The sequence below is a fragment of the Mytilus galloprovincialis genome, chromosome 8 (genome assembly GCF_965363235.1).
Source record: "Mytilus galloprovincialis chromosome 8, xbMytGall1.hap1.1, whole genome shotgun sequence".
NCBI classification, from domain to species: domain Eukaryota; kingdom Metazoa; phylum Mollusca; class Bivalvia; order Mytilida; family Mytilidae; genus Mytilus; species Mytilus galloprovincialis.
The window spans coordinates 42,754,424-42,780,857 of NC_134845.1; the positions used below are offsets into that span (position 1 = coordinate 42,754,424).

Here is a 26,434-nt window from a genome sequence, read left to right on the forward strand (position 1 = left end):
CTGAAATTGAAACTGAAAAGAATTGTCGTTTTCCTACCGAAGGTGGTGGTTTCCTTTGGTCACTCCGGATTCTAATACAAAAAAACTTATCACGAGGAAATAGCACAATAACGATGAAAGTGGCGTTTAAAACAGAAATAGTGCCTCAAACTCAAATTTACCGAATGCGTAGCACTTTCAGAAGTTTTATAGTCTTGTCATCAAATTGATACATTATTACATTATATGGCAGAAAAATCGCTATACTATCTTGCTGGTTTAATTGTCAAAACCTGAACATTTTGATGATTATAAATAACACTTATATCTTGATAAGACTTCTATATCGTAAAATCTCAATCGTCATTGTTTTCTTTCAACTCATTTCATTTTTTGTTTGGTTGGCTATTTATTTTTGTTTCTTTTCCAGGTCAAACCTCACAAGTTCTGTAGAGAGTATTGATAGTGTTTTTTCATGGACTAATTTTAAAGAAAAAGGAAAAGGATATTTTAGTTTTAAAAACAAATTTGAAGTTCTGAACCACCTGAAAATTGTTGTGTTATTAGCTGTAGCAATTGCTTGTTTTGTAAGTAAAAATAACTATATATGATTTTATCATATGTTTAGTAGTAAATACAGTAGTTTTGCATATTTGATAAATAGCCTGCTGTTTAATCCATATCGCGCAACTTTGATGCGCACCCTTTATCGCATACCCTTTATCACACCCCTACTTTTTTTTTTTTTTACATAGTCAGTTTTGTTTTTTTTTTGCTAAAGAAAAATTTTCCTCAAAATAGGTCAATTTTTTGAATGACGTCATTGTTTGGTATGTGACGTCAAGAACGTCAAGTTTTCATATTGTATGTGACGTCACGAACGTCAAGTTTTCATATTTTTTTGGCACACTAAATGCAACTATAAAAAATACAAAACACAAAAATAAATACAATAATAAACAAAATATTTTTAAAACAACAGCACGCAAATTGTAAGGTAACCCAGGTGCTTCGGATAAGTAATTGAGCAGTTCTTTTAAGGCCTTTGAAACAAGACAAAAGTAGAACTCAAGGTAACCCAGTGCTATGGATCAGAAAACAGTTCATATAATATAATACTCTTCTGTTAAAATATATGATAAAGCGTATAATACATGGCAAAATCCTTATCACATGCCGTATCACCCTCGACCAATATCATCCCTCGGGACTAAAGGCCCTTGGGCTGATATTGATATCTCGGGATGATACGACATATGATACGGATTTTGCCATGTATTATTCTCTCTATATATATTGTATAACGAATGATAATCAAGTATAAGTTTCATTTGAAATATAAGTCTGATTACGGTATTGACAAAATCAAGTCAGGAACTTGTCTTTCTTTTAACATCAGACGTTTTCAATCTTCAGAAAGAAAGAAAATTTGCAGGTGAAATATAGGAGCGTCAATTATATTATTGACAATGGGAAATGTAATCTTTGATCGAACGTATTATGAAAATGTCGTAATTTATTTAGTAATATATTTCAGGACAGAACAACCAAATTAAACCAAGTTAAGATATCTCTTTAAGAAGGAATAAAAACTATATATGAACGTATGCAATCACCAAATACTTAACACGTTTAAAATCATGTTTGAATATTATTATTGCTAAAAGGGACAGACTCTTTTTTGGGTCCGGAAATAGTAAGTCTACTGTTAAAAAATGTTAGGTAAGAGACATAAGATCCTAATACAACATTGATTTGTTGCCAAATAATTGCAATAACTTTTTTCATAGGCTTATTCTATTACAAGTAAGTTATCAATGAATTATCCTTTCAGCAGAATTATAAAGAATGAAGTCTACTCAATATGAAGAATCTGCTATTCATGTATACGAACTTGTAATGCTATTCATATGCAACCCGAAGATGATGAATAAGATTGTTTTATCACATCATTAGTTGATAATTATTACCTTAGTCTACGGAGAGGAATGTTATAAAATAAAAATCAGAAACAGAACACAATGTAAATCCGCTTTACATATTTTTTTACACCAGGAAATCCTGTGTTTTATTGAAATTGTAGACAAATAATAACTTCATTGTCAATTCATTGATGATACAGCTTATTTGAAATTAAAATTATGTAATAGCAATATGTTCATTGTCAATATGGTGATCGTTTTCACAAGAAATGTCAAATTTACAGTTAACTGTCATGATTTCGAAATTGATTAGGACGATAAATTTCCATGATAAATATGGACATAAATAGGCTTAACATAAACAAAAAAAGTTCTGTATTAGCATAGAAAACTAAGTTTTAAGTTCATTGCACACGTTCGACGTTTGAAACATGCTTTAAAATTGCGCACTTTACAATGGCCATAAATTCATACATTCATATGATAATTTCTGTGGTAATCGGAATGATCTATATATCCATAGTTGTTTGTCTGATTTTAGTCTATCCCATATCATTCCTTTTCCATTATCTATTTGAATTGAAGTTCTTTAATTTCAAAACTTTAGAGGTTTCAATTTACTTAAACAGATAGAAAATTTCGTAGAAAGTTCATCAGAAAACCAAATACTAGTACACTGTCTAGAAGCATTTGGTTCTCATTGCTGTTTAAAACTAAAATAAAACTTCTTTGAGAAAAATTTGTCCTTTCGTGAATCAATAATGAAAAAGTTGCTGTTGCAAGATATTAGATAACAATAAAAGAACTATTAGATTATACTTTAAACAGGATTTGAAGAAATAAAGGCTATAAAAATATGACTATAGATTATTCTTTATATAAGGTTGTTGTTATTGAATACGAATTAAACGGAAACACATTAAAAACGCATAAATATGAACATGCGTTTATTAATGTCATAATGATTAAGAAGAAACGTAGAACAGAAAGATGTAATACTGTAAGCATAACAATGACTTCGATTGATCATTACTATTACATAATGTTTAGAGGATTCTTGTCTGTCGTTATAATGTATTTGATGAGATGCTAGTTATCGTATATAAGATAGTTAAAAATAAAAGATTTTACATAATAAAACTTCCTGGTATACATATCGCTCAGTTTATTATATTTTACTATTTTGTTTTTGTCTGTTAATAACAATGTAAACTTTACAAATTCTTTTGAATATTCTGTTGTTCTGATTATCAATTTACATTCTATCTATTTAGATCGGAATTATAATCAAAGACGAGAAAGACGAAGAGTGGCATCTTATATCGGTTGACAATGCACATTTAACTTGTAAGTAGAACTGTTGGTGTGTTGAATCGCCTGTAAATTAGTCAGAGATTCTAACCTTAAGAGTTTCGGCGAAACGACAAATGATCAAACAGGGCTATAAAGTATTGAAGTAATGTCCAATATTTGCGACGTTCCTCACGACTATTTACCATTTAGAAATGCCCATATACATCTGACAATTGACAAAACGTCCACCAGCAGTGGCATCGGCATATTGTACTTATTTAATTCAATGATTGAGGTAAAAACAGGGATTGGAGCGTAGTTGAAAAGATTTAACTCCAGGAAATCTTAAGACAGTTATTTCGTCCATGTTTTTTCGTTATATTTTAGTATTTTGTATCCTTTCATAAAATATGGAATATGATATGGCGGAATTTCTGGTGGCCTCTATTAAATTCACCATGTTATGACTCTTGACAATTAAGAAGTAAAATAACAAAAATACCGAACTTCAAGAAAAGTTCATATCACAAAATATAAAAAGCTCAAACACGTCAAAGAGCTTGACATATATTGTGTTGAGTATTGCCTATTGTAAACAAAACTGTTTTGTTGACTCCTATGTGTTTTGTGATTTGTTTTTGTTTTCTTCCTGGCTGTAATCATTTCTTTCACTACAATTCAATTGATCGATTACGCACGAAATTTATAAAATGTCATTTTCATTTACTTCATTTATAGCTTTTTAGTTTTTTGTAAACTTTTAAACGAAAAATGAAAAAAGAAAAGAATTAAGAATATCCTATATGAATATATATATATATATATACATTTTAATAAGGAACAACTATTTACCAGGAAACTACAATGTATAATGGTTAACCATCAATCTTTTGTCGATAATTTTTACAATATAGTTGTACATTATAAACGTTTTGGTTTTATATTCTTCGACATAAAAGCAAATGATGTTTGATTTGTTGAATTTTTCGGGAAATTGAGTTTTTAAATCTTCTTGTAGTTTACAGCTTTACACACTAAATTATGCTTATCAATCAAAGTCACTATTGCATTATGAAAGTGTTCACTCCGTCGTCATAATTAAACGCAAAAACAGTCACCAATATGTCATTCAAAGATGAAACAGTTTTCTCACAGTTAATTTATTCAAGAGGCTGAGCAACTATTTATTTTCAACTTTGCATTGCATCATTTCATGGGATTTTGTTGTTCTCAATTACCACATTCGTATAATTTTACATGACATGCAGATAACATGTATTCTTATGTGAAATAAACCTATTCAGAAAATAGAAAAATCCATATAGCATACTGGCGTGTAATTATATTAAAATTTCTTATTGTTTTGGTGTGAAAACTTTGTCATCTTTGATAAAGACATAAGTGTTCAATGCATTAGATTAACTCTGAAACTAGATCGGTTGTAATTAATTTTGATAGTTGGCCTTCAAAGTTATCTTTGCGAAAGTAAAAAATCTTAAGATAAAGGTCGAGCCAAGGACATTACAGTATAAGTGTATCTACGCCTAATGATACCAAAGATCGAAACTACACTTGTTTTGTGAACTATAATTGATCTTTCAACCGTTTAGGTAATTGCTGATCCTTTTGCCAAGTAAAACAAAATTCATTAACTCGTTTTATATGTCTGGTAGATTGATATTTAAGTAGACAGTCAGCATTCCCAGGGTATTATGTGTGCCCACATTACTGATCGACTTGATTTTGTACTTTTACAAAGCTAAATAAGCACATGGCCTTCTAAAGACAAAAAGAAAAAGCGTCTTGCTCAGTCTGTTTTTTTTTATCTAAATTTTAGATATATTGATGGTATACTGTCAATTTAACCCTAATTTTAGCTTCAAACTCATATATCTCACTGACCTTGATGATACTACTAAAAGCAGAAGGTCAGCTTCATACTTGACATTTCCCTCAACATTTAGACAGGTAGGAAATTTTGAACTATAATCTCTGACAAACCTGATGATTTCAACTTTCCAATTGTTAACTTTCCATGTCTGATCATTCCCTTTGTTCGATTGTATCACAGTTAGTACGCTATGCCCGTGTATGTTAATATCACAGTAATTGCGTTATGCTCGTGCATATTCGCCCTAAACTGACCACATTAACACAAGCGTGCTCCTTGTATAAGAACTGATCTTACACAGTTATGTGAAAAAACGACCTGAATCGACACTTCATACGACTTACAGTTACAATTACAAATTATTTTTCTGATACGATGTTTGTCGATATGTCTACTTATAGCGACATGTGTTCGCAGTATTAGATCTTTAGATACCTGTATTGATGTTTGATCTGTATTTTACCGCATGTGTTTTTTTATTCGCGATTTTCGCATATTGATTGAGTATGAATTCGCATAGCGGGTGATGATAGCGTAGCATGAGACAATTATCCTATCGACATACAATGTCTTGCTCCTTTTAAAATTACCTGCTATTACCTCAGTTTCAGGTTGTTGTCCTAATGTTTCTCTTCAAACTCGTTGACGGGATTTGAACATCGTTGATTTACTGTCGCCTTAATTTATATTCAATTTTCCTTGTATGGCGACGCTACAATCCCGCAAGCAAGAGTTAAACCAATACAGTTCTAATAAACGTCGTACAATTAAAAATGAAAACCTGGGCGCGATTGTTTGCTGATGTATTTACACAACTCTGTGTGACCTCATGTGTGACATGATGAGAGGATTTGTTTAGTTTGGACAATTGTTTTATAAAAAAGATAATATAGTATATGATTGTTAAAAATTAAGATGGAAGATTGCAAATTTGGTGTCTTCATTTTCAGTAATAAAAAAATCTTTCGAACTTGCATTTTAAAAGAGTACACTTCAGGATTTCGAGATCATTCGCTGTCTTTGAAGACTTTTGCGTTTAACTTGAAAATAACCCCAAAAAAGGAAAATTTTTAATTAATTGAAGACAATCGATTGGATATTTTTGTTTCATCCGGTCATTTTTACGTATAACCAATTTGAAATATTCAGATTAAAAAAATCTACCCAAAACATAGATTGACTTAGCTATGTCACAGCATATCAGGTTTTTTGGTTTGAGAAGTTCATCGGCATTTATTATACGTATTTAATTTGGTTTTCCAGCCATTACGATTCGAGCGACACTGATGAGAATTATGAAGGAGAAACGCACGTCATGTATCCAAAATTATATATTATTATATTAGTATTTTATGAACTTTTATATTTATATTCAACTTATGTATTTATATTTTAAGATGAAGACCTTCATATTCATGACATAAATAATGTGACAGTTAAGATAAAAGGTCCGTTCAAACAAGGAAACACAAGTGCGTCACCAGTACCAATCCTCCGTGTTAACCTTTCGGAGACAATGGAGCCAAATCAGGTATTGATAAATCATTATAATTAGAAATAATCTTGAGTGTTTTTCTGGATTAATTTTCACAAAGAATGTTTAAATCAAAGTTCAAAGTCGAAGATTTAGAAGAACTTAGCTATATGTGGAGCAGGATTTGCTTACCCTTCCGGAGCACCTGAGATCACCCCTAGTTTGTGGTGGGGTTCGTGTTGTTTATTCTTTAGTTTTTTATGTTGTGTTATGTGTACTATTGTTTGTCTGTTTGTCCTTATCATTTTTAGCCATGGCGTTGTCAGTTTAATGTCGATTTATGAGTTTGACTGTTCCTCTGGTATCTGTCGTCCCTCTTTTCATGACATTAAAGCGAGTTTGAACTTTAGTTTCTTAATAATTTCGTAATTTTTCAAGTCTTTTTAATTTACGTTCACCAAAACCAGATACTTACAATCATTTTTTTTTCTACATAACCAATTTTGATGTCAAAGAAATGTTAATATTAAGCCATCACTCAACTCAACATCATCTTATAAATAGCGCTTTGATCAATTTGTAAGGTAAAAAGTTGAAGACATCATCATTGTCAAAACATAAACACGACTGAGTGATAAACTTCAATCTAAAAATCATTGCACAGAGAGAAAAGAAATGTTGTTTTGTTGTTCATGTAGATTTAACTATGATTGGTTCATGTAGGTTTCAGACCATAAATAGTTTAACTGTTAAGCTACGTTTTGTTTTGGATCTAAAATTAAAGTCGGTTATTTCTCTCACTTCAATACTTTTATCTTTTTCTTTAGAAACATGTATAGAAATAAAATTAATAACGATGTTTATTGTAACTAATTTCAATATTATAAGGTTTCAAACGATGACATGGTTTCAAGAGTACATGCTAAATAAGTTGAGAAAGGTCTGTTGAAAAAAAAGTTCCTACCTTATTCAATATGTGGCACAAAATAGCCTAAAATATCAACTTTATCATAAAACATATAAATGGTCTTAATTTGGTTCGTAAATGGGTCTTTTTCTCAAACCTTAATGCTAAATACATCAATTATTTCTATAAAAGAACATAATATTCTCCAAAGTAAGCCCATTACATTTTGTAAAAGTATGACGATTTTGTGCAAGTTTCCGACCTAAACGCGTTTGGAAAACCTTGGCCGCCATCTACGATCCAAAATGTTATGTAGCCAAAAGTTTCCAGTTTTAATATAGAATTCATCAGTATAAAAACTTTTTGGATCGTGATGGCGGCCAAGGTTAATTTTTCCAAAATACAATTAAAATTATTGAAAAAGAATACCAAAATTGACCTTAATATACAAATATTGTTTATTTTTAGGGTAAAGCTTCATATATTATTTTTATCTTAATAGTATTATCACAAGTATTTCTATGTAAAACTTGTATTTTTTGGCCCTGTTTAAAGAAACATCCAAAATTTAGGGCCAATTTTAACATTTCGTGAACCTTCTCTTTTAGTAAATAATGCACGTTTTCGTCATTAGGTGTTATTTCGTTACGGATATCTTTTCAGAGTTCGCAAGATCTGACTTTCATTTTGAAGAACATGGACAAGAACTTCTATGATGAAAATGACCTGACTGTTTATCAACATGACTTTAAAGTTCGTACAAGGTACCGTATTGCTTTTTCAAATTAAATAAACTTATCACATTATATGACCACATTATATCTCGCTCCTTTTAGAAGTCATGCAATTCTTTCAGTTTTTGTTTGTTATCTTGATGTGTCTTCTAACGTGAATTATGAAAATTAAACTTTTGTGAGCTTTTTTATTTAACATACAAAGTCCATATAAACTTGACAAAATTGAACGTGATTAACCAACGGAACAAGTGAGAAACAACTGTCATATTTCTGAATTAGTTAATGAACTTTCAACAACAAAAAAATGGTGGATTGAAACTAGTGTAATAGCTAGCCTATCCTCCCACTTGTATGACAGTTGTAAACTACTGTTGAATATATTTCCTTAGATTGTTTCCTTAGTTTTTCCGAACTCTGTTATTCCATTCTTATAATCTACTCAAGAAATTTACCTGTCATTACTTATTAAAAAAGTGAATAGAATTAAGAATGGAAATGGGAAATGTGTCAAAGAGACAACAACCCGACCATAGATTAGACAACAGCGCAAGGTCACCAACAGGTCTTCAATGCAGCGAGAAATTATTGGTTTAAAACAAAATTAAGCATACAAAATGAATTAAGTTACTTTTTCAGGTGACCCATTGTCTGGTGTAGATTTTAACCTTAATCGAGATGAAAAGGTGCGTTTTTATATCAATATTTACATGGTCACTGTATATTTTCAATCGCTTCTCACATCTATTTGTAGAAATAGTAGCTTATTGTTTGAGACCAACTCAAATCACAGTATACCGTTGTACTATAGCGTACATGAACACGACCAACGAGTTATCCTTGCAGTCTTAGTGTTAGTTGGGGTTTACATTCTTATCATATTTGATGTAAGTATAAAAAGATAAGACAGCATGAATATTAATGAACTTTAAAATGCACAGAAATGTCGGCATTCCCTTCAAAAGCTAACCAAACCTTTAAACATACGTATTCAGTAATATAACTTAGATTTCATATGCAACGTTTTTGTTTCTTCCCAAAAGTGACTAGTTCGTACTCATCCTTAATTTTATTCCATATGCAAGAGTTTCATTTCAATCAAGCAAGGGACCTACAACCCGCATCTGGAACCTAAATTTTAAAAATAAATAATTTTGTAACATTGATCTTGTACTCTATCATATTGACAACAAAATAAAATATCGGCTTTCACTTGAGTTACCTTCCGAAAATATTTTTTTAGTAAACACCGTCCAAAAATTTCACCTATTAACCCTTAAATCCATAGGCTTTTTTTAAATTGTTTCTAGGATAGATGTTTTATACTTATTTAATATTTTTATATCATATCTCCGTCTGAATAAATGTTATCCCAATAAGGCAATAAATGCTCAAACTACAGTCTGGCATCACCCCTCCCCCTCCCCGAAAAAAACCAACCCCCAACTGTATAAGTGACCTTGAACTTTGATCTATTGAACCTAAATCAATAGACATCTTCCCATTCATTTTATATATTTCGTGTAGATAAGCTGACATTTAATCAGGGAAAGGAAGCTCGAGTTACCTTCCGAAAATATTTTCTTAGTAAAGACCGTCCAATAAATTTCACCTATTAACCCTAAAATCCATAGGCTTTTTTTAAATTGTTTCTAGGATAGATGTTTTATATTTATTTAATATTTTTATAATTTCCTGATTATTCATTAACTTACAATCATAAAATATTTTATCTGCAGTTAGTACACAGAGCCATGGCAGCTCTTATTGGTTCCCTTGCGGCTATTGCAGTGCTTGCTCATTACGGAGAGGTAATTTATTTATCTTATTTACTGGAATTTCATTTGAATATATTTTCTTATAAATTCAACGTTTTAAAAGATATTGGTCGATTTTAAAAGAATAGTTTTTGTCAAATGTTGTCAAAGTCTTTAAAATAACATTATGTATTTTAATATAAAAAAGAAGATGTGGTATAATTGCCAATGAGACAACTGTCCACAAGAGACCAAAATGACACAGACATTAACAACTATAGGTCACCGCATGGCCTTCAACAATGAGCAAAGCCCAAACCGCATAGTCCGCTATAAAAGGCCCGAAATGACAATGTAAAACAATTCAAACGAGAAAACTAACTGCCTTATTCATGTAAAAATTTGAAAGAAAAACAAATATGTAACACATAAACAAATAGTATTCTCCTCTTTTTCTTCCATTAATTTGCATTCCATTTCTGGTGTATAATCTTAATCATAATTATTTTAGGAATACGCTTTTGAAATAAGATAAAAATTCATAATACAATGTAGAACAATATTATGATTATTTATTACGTAACTATTATTATAGAGACCCGATTTAAACACCATAATCAGTTGGATTGATATGGAAACATTAATGTTGCTGTTCGGTATGATGATACTGGTGTCAATATTCTCAGAAACTGGCTTCTTTGATTTCTTCGCCCTAAAAGTAAGTTTTAAACATTATTGTTGAAAAAATGAAAATAAGACTAAAGTAGAGCTTTTAAAAACTATCTTTAATCAGGTACGCCTAACGTCATTTTTAAATGCCAAGAAGATGTGGCATGATTTCCAATAAAACAGTTTTCCAACTTAGATGTAGTGGCAAATCATCTGTTCAGCTACCTTATTTAATTTTCAGTTGCATTGAGATTATTTATTGTTTTTACAACTGACAACAAGAAAAAAATCAAACATCGTAGATAGTTGCATGTCAGTTCTGTGTCAATAATATCAAAATCAACACAAATACAAGAACAATCAGTACTATTGTACATACAAAAACATTATGACAAGTCCTCTTTTTACTGAAGGACGCTCATTATGTTCTAAAAATCCTCCATAAGAATTAGCGCAATCCATGAGATATGTGGCTTAAATCAGGCCACAACTTTCGACATACACAGGAAAAATTAAACTTGGATGTCAAGCATTGCTTTAAGGTTTGTGATAATATGTCGTATAAGTTTTAGTTTCAGATTTTTTTTAAATTACAATAGCTATTAGGTACATAAGTAGTGATGTCTCGTTTTATGCATGTATAACACATAAATTTTAAATTCTTATTGACAGGCATACAAAACAGCAAAGGGGAAAATATGGCCACTAATTACTTTGTTGTGTGCATTCAGTGCCATAGTATCTGCTTTCCTGGACAATGTCACAACTATTTTACTGTTGACACCAGTGACGATACGGTATATATAATACAGTAAAATATAAAACAAAAGAAATAGCACTCGGCATTTACTGATTTCATTAAACATGTTAAAGGCAAGTAGAAACTTAACGAAAAGAAAAACAATTATAAGAATGTGAAACATGACTTTCAAATGCCTTACGATTTGAATCACTATAGCAAAATTTGAATTCTGAAAATAAATTGTGCTTGTAATGAAAGACATTGTTGAAGAAAAACAAATGTATTAAGTAACGATGATACGTGCGTTCTTTCTCAACAAATAGACGACATGTGAGGGGAATAAGTTCTATGTTATGTTCTTTTACTCTGTTAATAAAGTAATAACCATACTAAAATCTTATTCCTGTACATATAAAAGAACGTGTTAAGTAATATATATATATTGAATGACGAAAATTAAAATTGAATTGAAAGTAAGTACTTCAATGGAGTTCAATATAATTTCAAAAAATTTGAATCATCCGGATTTTTTAATCTTTATATATGTAACACTCAGAAACGTGTCCTCCCCACAAACATGTCCGATTCCCCCAATCGTGTCCACATTGACGTCACTGAACTGCAAAAACATGTCTAGATGTCAAAGGGCGCCAAAGATTGTCATTTGTATAAACTCCCAAACGTGTCCATTTTTTAATAGACACACAAACGTGTCCAATCCCCCAAACGTGTCCATATCAAGCTTTTTATTTTATTGGAACAATCATTCGTGTTCATATTATATAAACGTAGGTTATTTGTGACTATTGATTTTTATATATATTGTTATATATATTGTATACTTATTTTACGATTTTTTACTATTTCAAGAAAATAAAAAATAAAAATAAATTACTTAAATTCTTTTTCTCTGCGCATTAAAATCTTTGTAGCATTTCACTCTTTATCATGTGCCATAAGTTGTATTTTGGAAGGCATTTTTTTTTTAAATTTCCGCAACTTTTATTTGAAACGGCCTCTATATTACATAACATACATTAAGTAGTTTCTTACTGAAGTCATTCATAAACAAATCGGTCTTTACTCGCATTTTTTTTTTTGACTAAAATCCCAACTAGTGGTGGTCCCAAATAACCGTAAAAATTAAGGCTGAATTGTAAATTCCCGGTATGATAACATCGTTAATATGATTTCGTTTAAATAACGAATGAAATATTTGGTATTGGACGTTATGTCTCTTGTTCGTGTGTCTTTAGTGATACTCCTCACTTAAATTTTATCAAAAATCAGAACTGTTAAATAAGAAAGGAGGTCCGGCAATAAAACTGAAAGCCCACCGTGCAATATTCTGATTAATATAAAAGGCATCATAGGAGTTAATTAGTATAAAATAATTTACATATTAATTCAACTGTACTAAAATTATTTGTATGTTCTCTCTAACCTAAATGAGCATGAAATACTTGCAACTGGTCAATAAGCAAATTCAGTCAAAAGTTAATTCATGTTACATATTAAATTTTCAGTAATTATAATCATTAACAACCGGCATTGAACAAACTAACTAATAAATGACCACTTCATCAACTGTGTCCCGCGTCATAGAATAGCCGTGAACGTTATTGATGTCGCGTTTAGGATCTGTATTAGCGCTAAATGACACGAAACGTTCTGGCGTTTAAAAATGGACATGTTTGGGCGAATAACAATTATCGGACACGTTTGGGTAAATGAATCGGACACGTTTGGGGAATATTGAATATTACGGACACGTTTAGGGAGAATAGACACGTTTGGGGGAATCGGACACGTTTGGGGGAATCGGACACGTTTGAGGGGAAGGACACGTTTGGGAGTGTTACATATATAAACGTTGCATGCATAAAAAAAATTGAGTTAAAATCTTATTTGATACAAAAGTAATACACGTTTTCATTTGTTTTCAGTTTATGTGAAGTATTAAATCTAGATCCTAAGAAGATTTTGATAGCTGAGGTACTTTTCTCAAATATAGGTGGCACAGCAACAGGTATAGGAGATCCACCGAATGTTATTATAGTCTCAACTCCAGACTTCAAACCATACAAGGTCAGTTTTGAACACTTATATAGGTAGTTTATATATAACTCATCAGACGTTCATTTGAAATAAAACTCTTGTCTGTGCGTGTTATGTATTTGATGCATAAATCATTTAAAATGTTTCGATAGTAAACCACTGTACCCATAAAGTTGTCGAATATTAGCAAATTATGAATCTTCTTCCTAACCAAACGATCTAGAAGTACTTACACTCAATTTTTCATTCACCAACCAATATTTGTAAATGGCTGATCTTGTCAAGGATCTGAGTCATAGCATGTTTATGACATTTATGCACTTAAGACACCAGACTATATTATCATCATTCATATGAAAAAATAACATTATGAACTACTTCTATTCATAATATTTTATTTGAATGATTTGATTTCAGTTCGCTTTGATAACATAAAAATAAATTAACTAAAATATCGAATGAAGGAAAATTCGAAACGAAAAGTCCCTTATCAAATGACAAAATCAAAAGCTCAAACACATCAAAAAATGGAAAACCACTGTCATATTCGTGACTTGTTACTTATGTAGTAAATGGTTGATTAGACCTGGTTTTACAGCTAAATCTCTCACATGCATGACAATCGCATTAAATTTCTAATATATATTTTTATAATATCTTTATCTTAATTGACTCTAGTATGACTTTTAAAACATTATAAATCAAAATGGAATATCATCATAGTCATGAATCACAAATGATCAAAATTAACACATTAGTGTAGGTAACTGTTGATCAGTTATAACATTAGAATAGATCACAAGTAATTAATAAAACATTATATGGGGTCTCTGTTGATCAATTAGAACCCTCTGTACAAAAAGAGCAATTTATAATTACTAGAGTTGAGAATGGAAATGGGGAATATATCACAGAGTACATTTATGAATACTGAATATTGATCTTCAAGAATATTGGCCATGGAAGCAGAAGCTCATTAACGAATATTCAAATCCTTTATACGTATACTGTGCTTGATTGTTGTAATTTGCGAAATTTCTACACATGTGAATTTAACGATACTGACTGCGTTTGCGACTTCAACTTCACAAAATTAAAGTTATCTTTTCCCATATAGGATTGAGTTAAATTAATTTTGCAGTTAGGTACTCTTTGAGATGTGTTTTTCTCTCTGATGCATTTCTTATATGACATTTTTAGTCTTTCAGCAAAAAACGTAAATACAACATATGAATATGTTTGCAGGATACAGATTTTAGTATGTTCACATTACACATGTTCCCTGGAATAATTCTAGTTTCCTTTGTTGGTTACGGTGTCATGAGATTGTTTTATACTAAAATGGATTCACTTGAAAATCCTGAACCAATTGATGTTGCAGGTAAGATAGATATAAACAATTAATATATTTTCTACTTGTAGATGTTTGAACTAATTCGGGAACAGGACTTGCTTAAACTTAAAATCAAATTCATTATTAACTTTAAACCAGTGCAAACAAATGGTTTATTACTATCATTATTAACAATATGTATTAACAACAAAAGGTGACGTCAGAAATTTCAAGATTTCAAAAGATCTTTAAAATAAATTGTTTCTTAATTCTAAAAGGGACATAATAAAGGATTAGACAACTTCAATTTCATTCAATTCAATGTCTACTCTTGAATCTTACCCTGCTTGTACAAGAGACAATGTCCTTCTTCTTCGTACTGTTTTACTTATATTTTGTATTATTCTTGACAAAGTATTTATGTATGTTAATTTCTTAAATTCGATTTAGAAATGAGACACGAGATAAATGTATGGAGAAGAGCAGCAGCCCGTGTCAACATTGCCTCTAGAGAGGAAAGCATAATGAAAGCACTGTTTCTACAAAAAGCTACAGAGAAAGAAAATGCATTAATACGACTGATGTATAATATGAGGTAATTGTGACGTCACTTTGGGCGTTGCATTGACTATGGCTAACAGGGCTGTGATTTTGTATTGTATTCGTTTTCATTCTATAGCTAGTCCCCACTTCAGTTTAATCATGTATATCTATTATATATGTCATTTTATAATATTTACTGTTTGCAAAACTGTGTATTATTCCTGATAATAATGATGTTTTTGTCCCTGACCTCACAACTTTTTGGAACTTTTGGTCCTCGGCGATCTTCTACTTTGTAGTTGTTATGGCTTTTAAACTTTTTATATCTGAGCATAGTTTTGTGTGGACGTAGCGCGCTTCTGTCGTATACAAACATTTGTTAACCTGTTATCTTTTGACGGCTATTATTCGTTTAGTTTCTCTGTCCTATATTTTCTCCCATTTATCTGTTTATTTATTGTAACCCTATCGTGTTATGTTGTCATTTTAATGTTATAATTAACACTGCCATCAAAGCGGGAGGTTTGGCATGCCACAAAACCAGGTTCAATCCACCATTTTTTCATAAAATGCCCTGTACCAAGTCAGGAAAATTGCCATTGTTACATTATAGTTCGTTTCTGTGAGTGTTACATTTCGCCGTTGTGTCTCTGTTGTGTCGTAGTTCTCTTATATTTGATACGTTTCCCTCAGTTTTAGTTTGTAACCCGGATTTGTAGATTCTCTATCGATTTATGAAATTTGAACAGCGGTATACTACTGTTGCCTTTATTCATCGTTGCACATTCCTTATTCATTTGATTCTGAGCTTTTGTAAACATTTTTTTTTTTTTTCAGTTTAATGAATTTTCAGAACACAGACAAAATGAGCTTATGAATTACAGTAAATGTTAACAAATAACAGGTTTTTTTAATAATAAATTAAAAAAAAAAGTTATTGTTATGTTGATCAAAGTTGGACCAACAATCCAATAAACTGTTCATCTCAGGTTTTTGACTCTGCCAAAGTATTTTGACACCAAAAACTATAATTTTTTTCTATTCTTGTTTTCCATCTCGCACGGTGCTCTCATTTTCCAGACAATTGAGGTTGTGACTTGCTTGTGATATTTGATATATAGAGAATAATACATGGCAAAATCCATATCATATGTCGTATCATCCCGAGACACCAATATCAGCCTATAGGCCCGAGGGATGATAATGGTTGAGGGTGATACGGCATGTGATACGGATTTTTCCATGTTTTATATGCTTTATCATCTATTTCAACAGGAGAGTTATATTATATGAACTGTTTTCTGATCCATAGCACTGGGTTACCTTCAGTTCTACTTTTGTCTTCTTTTAAAAGCCTTAAAAGAACTACTCAATTACTTATCCAAAGCACCTGATTCACCTTACAATTTACGTGCTGTTGTTTTAAAAATATTTTGTTTATTATTGTATTTTGTTGTGTGTTTTGTATTTCTTATAGTTGCATTTAGTGTGCCAAAAAATATGAAAACTTGACGTTCGTGACGTCACATGTACAAACCAAACAATGACGTTATTCAATGAATTGCGTAACGCCCGAATGACCGTTCTATTGGACCTATTTTTGATGAATAACATTTCTTATAAATAAGCTTACATAAAAAAACACTGACTATAGAAAAAAAAATAGGGGTGTGATAAAGGGTAAAGGTGTGATAAAGGGTATGCAATAAAGAGTAGGGTGTGATAAAGGGTGCACATCAAAGTTGCGCGATATGGATTAAACAGCAGGCTATTTATCAAATATTCAAAACTACTGTATTTACTACTAAACATATGAAAAATGAATGTTCACAATCGTGATAATGGATTTATTGTAATTTCTCATTTGTATCATCATTATAGAAATACAAAACAGACCAATTTTGAACAAAATGTTACAGAATTAGAGAGAAAGGTAAGCCTGGTATCATTTTTATTATTGTTCAAGTGAAACATTTTATTTTGAAGTCAGTTAATCTTTTAACATGACAAAACAAGTCACATTGGTATAAATATAGTGCAATCAAATTATAATACCTTTGAACTGATTTCAAATATTGCATGATTTTATTTATATTTCAGTATTACATAACGGATCATTGGTTACTAGTTAAATGTACCTTAGTCCTGTTTGTGGTCATTATCTTCTTTTTCCTTCATTCGTTTATAAATGGTGTTTACATTAGTCTTGGTGAGTAAGTCCTGCTTACAGCACCATTTGCACTATTCTCTTCACTCTCTACATGTTCCTCGAACCAAAGAAAAAAGAAGCCTGAAAATCCACCTCAATCCATTTTTTTAACTGAACCCCTTAACTCCTCTTATGATGTTGGTAAATTATTCTACTTATATAGTCAATATAATTCCTGATGATTTGAATGTTCCTTAATAAAATAAAAAAATAACATTTTTGAAAATGTACGATATCCGAAAGTTGTGTTTCGTGAAAACAGTGTCGGCAATTGTCAATGTAAGTCAAATAGATTTCAGTGGCCGAAAATGCATTTTATCAAGTATACCACTATGAAAGTTCTATATCGTATCTCTATTCATAATTTGTTTAATCATATATCATATCATAATCAAGAAATAGTTTATTAATGAGAATCATGTTTTTCTCTATCGATTTATGAGTTTCGAACAGTGGTATACTACTGTTGCCTTTATTTAACAAAATTTGTATAGTAAATCTCTTTCAAATGAATTGAACCTTTTCCGTATCCGCCCTCGGATCTAGATGTTTTAATTCAAATCAAGCTCTTTTTTACTGCTCTTTCAGGCTGGATTGCTGTTGTTGGAGCTATAATTTTAATGATCTTGGCTGACATTAAGGAACTAGAAAATATCTTCCACAGAGTTGAATGGGCAACGCTTATTTTCTTTGCTGCTTTATTTGTCCTCATGGAAGTAAGTACTTCAAAATTATTTTTAAAAATGTATCTCGTGTTTCTATCTAGAAAAAAAAAATTTCCTCTGGGACTTTGGTACTAAAATGGTGTAACTAGCAATAGTGTTTTATTTTGTCCATTGACTTCATTTTAAAATAACGTGTCTGTTCTCAATATTTTTAACATATGGATTTTGTTTATAACCAATGTTAACAACTCCTCTAATATACGAAACATGGTTAGATAATTCAAAACATAAGTTTTTAGGTATATATAAGCGTCATCAATGTCTGATTGATTGCATAGGTGAAAGTGCTCATTTACTTCTATCAAATTCTCTGTTAGAAGATATATTAGTCAATCTACAAATAAGATGATTGCACTTGAGACAACTATGTACCAGTGTTCAATTGATGCAAGCAACTGTTAACCACGTCCGACCTTTCACAATGAGCAAAACCAAACCTGTATAGTGCTCTATAAGTAACCACTACATGTAAAACGCTTTATATACGAGAAAAGTCTGTCACGGCATTGTCAGTTTCGTCCGATTGATGAGTTTTGAATGACACCTTGTAATGTCCCGCTTCTTTTCATATCCTTAAATGATTGAAATCATATGTTGGATACCATATTAAAACACATATGCCTTTCCTACGCTAACCAAGTGAAATTAATTCTTGTATAGGCACTGAAAGAATTAGGTCTGATTGATGAAATCGGCAAAGCAGTTGGAGAAATAATTGGTAATGCTGGTGATAAAAAGTTATTGGTTGCAGTTTTGTTAATTCTATGGGTATCTGCATTCGCCTCAAGTTTCATAGACAATATTCCGTATACAACAGCAATGGTAATATATTATATGTAAATCATAAAAAACAAATCATGTTAACCGGGCTCCTTTGACGTACAAAAAGTTAGACACAAATGTATACTGTGACATGTTGAAATGAATACTCTTGTATCACTTTTAGTAATACATCCTATATGATAAATTATGCTTTTTTGCATACTTATAAATTTTTAATTCCATATATGCGTTTACAGGAAAAAATATATAAATATATGCAGTTTGTTTTCACCTAATAACATTAACGTTTACCAATTTTACAAACCAAATGCGTATTCGACAACAAATGTCTCTTTGGGCAGTGATGTAGAAAATGGTGGATTGAACCTAGTTTTATAGCTAGCTTAACCTCTCACTTGTATGTCAGTCGCATCAAATTACATTATATTGACAACGATGCATGAACAAAATCAACAGATTTTCTATTACTAAGTATGGTTTGACATGAGCTTATTAGTAATTTCTATCTTTGAGATGACTTTCTTTCTGTGTTCGATGTATATCTATGTTTAAAATGATTATTTGTGCTCTATTCATATATAAACATATATTTCTTGATACTGTTATAATGAAACGCATATCATAAATGTTAACTTTGTATTGAAATAACGGTTGTTCATTAATTTACTTCAGACAAAATACGTGCCTTGTAGTATTAGGATCTTTTTGTTCATTTGATTCTTTCAATTTCATTAGATACCAGTTTTAGTTCAGCTTACAGAAAATGAACAAGTTCCCATACTTCCTATGATACTAGCATTGGCATTTGGTGCTTGTCTCGGAGGTAATGTAGCCATGTGTGTTATGTAGTGTAGTTTTAAGAACAGTAGAACAGACTATTTATGCACACCATAGTAGGCTATATATAGTATTATAGCTGGAATATTTGTGTTTTATAGAACAATCTACACAAAATAAAACTAACTTAACACATCTGATCGATGAAACATCATAACACACTTACTTAAAATTGTCTCATTTTAATTTTTACATTGCAATATGAATATTGTGTATTGATTCATGACACAGAATCCTTACTCAGTCTGGATGAAACCTAAAAAATAAGAACAGAGCTTTCTCTTTTATCATTTGATATGAGCGTCACTGATGAGTCTTATGTAGACGAAACGCGCGTCTGGCATACTAAATTATAATCCTGGTACTTTTGATAACTATCATCAATATGATATAAAACAAATAATATCAAAAAATTCCATCGATACATACTTAAAATAGTCTTAATTATTTGCCGAATAAATGCAAAATTTTACCTAACCATTGGTTCAAATGTGTTACCAACTTCTATACAGAGATCTTTAATAGAGTCCACTATTGTATGAATTCCGTAATTACCTTTCTCGCTATATACGATGGCAAGGATTTTTTTGAATAAATGATAAAGCTTTATTATGTCATTACTATGTATATGTTGTTGTAACTTTATGTTGTTGATTATGTTAATAGGAAATGGGACATTAATTGGAGCTTCTGCCAATGTTGTATGTGCAGGAATAGCAGACCAACATGGATATGGATTCTCTTTCTGGGAATTTTTCAAGTAAATGTGCATTTCACAATATTCATAAACCTTCTAAAATATTGATGGCATGATAGATTAAAACTAAGATCGCGGTTGTAATGCCATAGAAGATCTGCATTAGATATATTCTATATTACTGAGAATCAATAAAAAGTAGTCGAAATAGTTCTTTTTGTATCTAAATTAAGGTTACAGTAGTTTACCGATGTTGAAATATCAAAAATCGATTAAGAAGAGACATATCAAGGCAACATAACATAAACTGAGAAAATCGCATAAACTTTAAAATATCAATCTAAATGTGACAGATGAGCATTTCGACAAATATTATCTCTGAAGTGATACTCGATTCATAGATATATTGTAATTTCAAAATATTATACAAATGTTGAAGAGTGGATCAAAACAAAAGAACCTAATGTATGGCCAAATTTGGACAAGCCATCAAATCGAGGAGTAACCTCGGATAAGCGTGACTTAGTTTTGAAACCACTAAAACGTCGATCAACGATGAAAAAACAAAAAACAAAAACACGCCAATTACACAGCAGCCTAACAACATAATTAAACAGTTTTGTTCAATGGCCAGCTGAAGCACACCGCCTGGTGCAGGATTGTCTCGTGTTGAAGACCCATTGGTTGCATTTGGGTTGTATTCTGCTCTTTGGTCGGGGTTTTGGCTCTTTGGCAAATTCCCCATTTTCATTCTCAATTCTATCTGTAAAACATCTGCAATTCTTTCGAACGTATTTTTTCAAGAAAGTAATAAATTGAAGTGGTTTTTTAATGCTTAGTACTAGTAATCTTCATTATTAAGATTTGCTATTTTTTCAATGTTATGTTTTAACTAAATTGGAATAAGCCATATTTGTTTTATCGTATCTATTCATTATAAGAAATTTAGAAGCATTCACATCAAACTATAAACGTGTTCAAGAAAGATAAGCTTTAAAACCAGGATTTAATCAACCATCTTCTACTTCATGAAATGGACGTGACCGTTGTTTTCCATTCGTTTTATATATTTTAGCTTTGAATATTTTGAATATACATTGGTTTTTGCGATTTTTGTTATTTTACTTTTTTCTTTGACTCTTAAATTCATGACATACAATCATTTTTTCAGGGTTGGATTTCCGATGATGGTTGTATCAAATATTGTAGCAATGGGATATCTACTCCTTTTCCATGTCGCTATTGAATGGCATCCAAGTGTACAGGATCAATTAAAATAAGTGTTAACTATTCATTTTTATCAAATGAATGTTGACAATAAAGATGTTACATACCAATCTAACAGTTGAATACATGGTTGTTAAACTATAACTGTGGTAATATATGAGAATATTTGTACTAAGCATCACTCCTGTGTTATAGTGAATTTCTAGTAAAAGGTTTGCTTTTGCTGGAAAAATAAAAACAAGTTTTTTTTATCGTTAATCATATGTTATTTTGAATTTGTCAAATATTGCCATTTCTTTATTGCAAACCATACAAAAGTTATTTATATCTCATTGTCATGCTTATTCTCCCAATTTGTCAATCTATGACTTTGTTTGAAGTTTTACTTCGAATTATGTACAAGAATGAACAAATGAGCGAATACGTAATTCAGTTTACTAAGGTTTACCAAAGTTTCACATGCATCATAGTGAGACACAATTAAATAAAACATTGTTTAACATCTTAATGAGGGTTGTTCTTTTCCTTGAGGAAAAAGTATGACTTACAAATGTATCATGTGATATGATTGATTGTGTCTTTATGTAGATATACATAAAACAGTAAAAATAATAACTAATTTATTTTCGTATTACAATGAACTTGACAATGTTATATCAAATAGTGCTATTCTTGTTTTTGTTTTTGTAACTTTTTTGTTATCTTATGTTATTATTACTTTGAGATTAAAATGTGATTATTTCAAGGATCCATATGGCAACAAAGTTCATTAGTCTCAATTTCATTAATTTATCGGTTGATATTCATGCTAATATTACCACGATACTGCTATAAAAATTTAGAAATTTTGATTTTGATGTTTCGGAAATAATGTTTCATTATTTTTATTATATACCAGTATCTTGCTACAGTAGTAACTTTTCACTTTTATTCAAGAAATTAACACAAAAACGTGATATTTAGAGTAAATTGAGAATTGACTTTTTGTTTGTTAAAATAATATGTATAATGTCTTTTATTCTATTCTTGATCAGATTCTATAAATCTTTCAAAAACCGAACCGAGAATATACCATAGAAGCTGTTGCTTATGTTTCCATTTTACTGTTTTGAATAAAAGCATCATGGGGTTTATACTTGGTGTTTCTTGATTTTGACACAATATTATTCAGTGGTACTCATACATCTAATAGTAAAGGATAATGTCTTTTCTAATTCCTAGGAAAAATATGAGGCGGTAATTTGGCAGACATCATTTGTCCACGACCAACAAAAAAGGTTCTACTATTCTTTTTAATCCAACTATTTTACATCATTGGCTTTCACATTTTATGGTTTTAATGTTTCTGATCAAGGTTTACCAAGAAAAGAAGTTTTGGCCGCATCAACTCTATTACACGTTATTTTCATTTTAAGCACTGAGTCGATACAGTTGTTGGTGATCTGTATAACTCCTGTGTATCATCGGCTCAGTGGTCATTGCTTTGCTTCTGGCACGGTTAACAACATGCAATTATTGTGACAGTCATGGATAACTTTAAATTGTTATCAAAGGTACCAGGATTATAATTTAATACGCCAGACACGCGTTTCGTCTATATAAGACTCATCAGTGACGCTAAGATAAAAAAAGTTTAAAGCAAAACAAGTATAAAGTCGAAGAGCATTAATTGAGAACCCAAAATTCCAAACAGTTGACCCAAATACGGCTAAGGTAATTTATTCCTAGGATAAGATAATCAATAGTTTTCGAAAAATTCAAAGTTTTGTAACAGGAAATTTATAAAAATGACCATATAAGATTTTAAACTCCTTTACACAAAGTCGTCCTATTTGGCCAGTTCAATTTATTTGATTCCATTGTCACCGACAAGTCTTTTTTGTACGAAACGTACAAAATGTCAATCCTGATATATATGACGAGTTTAATTGAGGGCTTGTCTATTCCATTTGAGGTCCCTTTTTCGATGACATCGTTTAGATCACTTCAGTGTCCTAGTCATTTGTTTAAATCCTACACAAAATGATTTCATTTCATAAAATATAATGGCTGGTCGTATGCTACTGCAAAAAAAAATTCTGCATTTAATAAAATACAAAAGAATCAAATTTTGCTCTTAAATCTTTCTTTTGGTCATACAAAGATACTCTCCGAGTTATAATGACTATAAACTGAAACCAGGTTTAAATCAATATTTTCTACACAAATGCCTGCACCTATTGCTAATTAATAAATAACTTTACGGATAAAATTTTCCTTGCAGTTTGGTATTGTATTTATTTATTTTTTCTACTTACAATATCAATACATCTGGTTTTTTTTTTTTGGCTCACCTGGCCCAAAGGGCCAAGTGAGCTTTTCTCATCACTTGGCGTCCGTCGACGTTAACTTTTTCAAAAATTTTCTCCTCTGAAACTACAGGGCCAAATTTAACCAAACTTGGCCACAATCATCATTAGGGTATCTAGTTTAAAATTTGTGTCCAATGACCCAGCCAACCAACCAAAATGGCCGTCATGGCTAAAAATAGAACATAGGGGAAAATGTAGTTGTTGGCTTATATCTCTGAAACCAAAGCATTTAGAGCAAATCTTACCTGGTAAAATTGTTTATTAGGTCAAGATCTATCTGGCCTGAAATTTTCAGATGAATCGAACAACCCGTTGTTGGGTTGTTGCCCCTGAATTGGTAATTTAAAGAAAATTTTGACGTTTTTGGTTATTATCTTGAATATTATTATAGATATAAATAAACTGTTACAGCAATAATGTTCAGCAAAGTAAGATCTACAAAAAAGTCAACATGACCAAAATGGTCAGTTGACCCCTTAAAGAGTTATTGCCCTTTATAGTCAATTTTTAACAATTTTCGTAAATTTTTGTAATCATTTACCAAAATCTCCTCCTCTGAAACTACTAAGACAAATTTAACCAAACTTGTCCACAATCATCATTAGGGTATCTAGTTTAAAAAATGTGTCCGATGACCTCGCCTGCGAACCAAGATGGCCGACATGGCTAAAAATAGTACATAGGGTAAAAAACAGTTTTTGGCTCATATCTCTGCAACCAAAGCATTTAGAGCAAATCTGACGCGGATAAAATTGTTCATTAGGTCAATTTCTATCTGACCTAAAATTTCAGAACAATCAGGCAACCAGTTGTTGGGTTGCTGCCCCTGAATTGGTAATTTTGATAAAATCTTGCAGCTTTTTGTAACTATCTTGAATATTATTATAGATAGAGATAAATTTTAAACAGCAATAATGTACAGCAAAGTAAGACCTACAAATAAGTCAAATTGACCAAAATGGTCAATTGAACCCTTAAGGAGTTGTTGCCCTTTATATTCAATTTTGAACAATTTTCATAAATTTTGTAAATTTTTGTAAATTTTTACAAAACATTTTCCACTGTAACTACTGGGCCAAGTTCATTATAGATCGAGATAATTGTAAGCAGCAAGAATGTTCAGTAAAGTAAGATCTACAAACACATCATCATCACCAAAACACAATTTCGTCATTAAACCATCTGTGTCCTTTGTTTAATATGCACATAGACCAAGGTCTGTGACACAGACTTTTTAGAGTGTCTAGTTTGTGATTCTTATCAATTCACAACTTTGCAATCATACAAGAGGGTGAAAATAAATGTTGTTTAACCTTTATTTTCAATTCATTAAAATTCTGTACAAATGTACATAGGCCATTGCAGAAGATCATGTATAAATCTTAATGTATGAAATCAAAAACATTGATAAACGTGTGGTATGAATGGTTTAAATTTATGTTAATAGATAAGCAACTTTGGAACAGCAACTAAAATATATCAGATTTACACTAGGCTGAATGACTAAAGACCAAGATACAAAAATTTAACAATACTTTTAGATATTTGGATGATATATTGGCTCTCAATAATGACGACTTCAGTATGTATACTAAAAAAATTCATCCTGTTGAACGTACTTTAAATAAAGTTAATACTAACAATGACCACTGCCCTTTTCTCGATCTTGATATCTATATGATTAACGGGAAGCTAAATACAAAAATTTATGATAAAAGAGATGATTTTTTCATTTCCTATCGTTAATTATCCATTTTTAGATGGTGACGTTCCCTTGTCACCATCTTATGGTGTATATATATTTTAACTTGTTCGATTCGCTCGTGTATGTAATAGCATATTAGATTTTAGCAGAGAAATGTATATAATACTGAAAAATTATTACACCAGGGTTTTCGATATCACAAACTAGTCAAAACATTTACTAAAAATTATCATTGGTATAATGAAATAATTTGTAAATATAACTCAACATACAGACATCTTATACGTTCAGGTTTTTCACATCCAATCTTTTATGTTAATATTCTTTACAAAGCACAAAAATGTCAGTATTCACCTCAAAAGCTTACAAAACCTTTAAACAGACTTATTAAGAGGGATATAGTTACGATACTAATGTCAGGTCATTGAATAGCATATTTTGGCTTCAATATTGATTCACTTATAGGGTCTTTGCATCGGAACTAAACACATTTATTCCAAAAAAAAAAACCAGTTGTTGGCATGTCACGGGTTATGTTCTTTCCATATATTTGATGATAATAGGATAGTAAACCCCTAACGGGAGGGATTGTGCCTGA

The 26,434-nt window shown here is 30.9% G+C and overlaps 1 protein-coding gene across 1 annotated transcript in view; it reads left to right on the forward strand.

Annotated features, from left to right (window-relative positions):
* LOC143041994 (P protein-like) overlaps positions 1 to 22,913 on the forward strand; it is a 34,016-nt gene extending 11,103 nt beyond the window's left edge. The window contains exons 3-20 of the mRNA XM_076214190.1: positions 410 to 566; positions 3,176 to 3,248; positions 6,483 to 6,616; positions 8,130 to 8,230; positions 8,955 to 9,087; positions 9,940 to 10,011; positions 10,553 to 10,675; positions 11,299 to 11,423; positions 13,315 to 13,456; positions 14,672 to 14,807; positions 15,210 to 15,354; positions 17,184 to 17,235; positions 17,403 to 17,511; positions 18,100 to 18,227; positions 18,897 to 19,058; positions 19,755 to 19,842; positions 20,523 to 20,616; positions 21,725 to 22,913. Of these exons, the coding sequence (XP_076070305.1) occupies positions 410 to 566; positions 3,176 to 3,248; positions 6,483 to 6,616; positions 8,130 to 8,230; positions 8,955 to 9,087; positions 9,940 to 10,011; positions 10,553 to 10,675; positions 11,299 to 11,423; positions 13,315 to 13,456; positions 14,672 to 14,807; positions 15,210 to 15,354; positions 17,184 to 17,235; positions 17,403 to 17,511; positions 18,100 to 18,227; positions 18,897 to 19,058; positions 19,755 to 19,842; positions 20,523 to 20,616; positions 21,725 to 21,833 (2,083 nt within the window). The 3' untranslated portion in view covers positions 21,834 to 22,913. The remainder of the gene's footprint in view (positions 1 to 409; positions 567 to 3,175; positions 3,249 to 6,482; positions 6,617 to 8,129; positions 8,231 to 8,954; positions 9,088 to 9,939; positions 10,012 to 10,552; positions 10,676 to 11,298; positions 11,424 to 13,314; positions 13,457 to 14,671; positions 14,808 to 15,209; positions 15,355 to 17,183; positions 17,236 to 17,402; positions 17,512 to 18,099; positions 18,228 to 18,896; positions 19,059 to 19,754; positions 19,843 to 20,522; positions 20,617 to 21,724) is intronic.
* Positions 22,914 to 26,434: the final 3,521 nt, after the last annotated feature.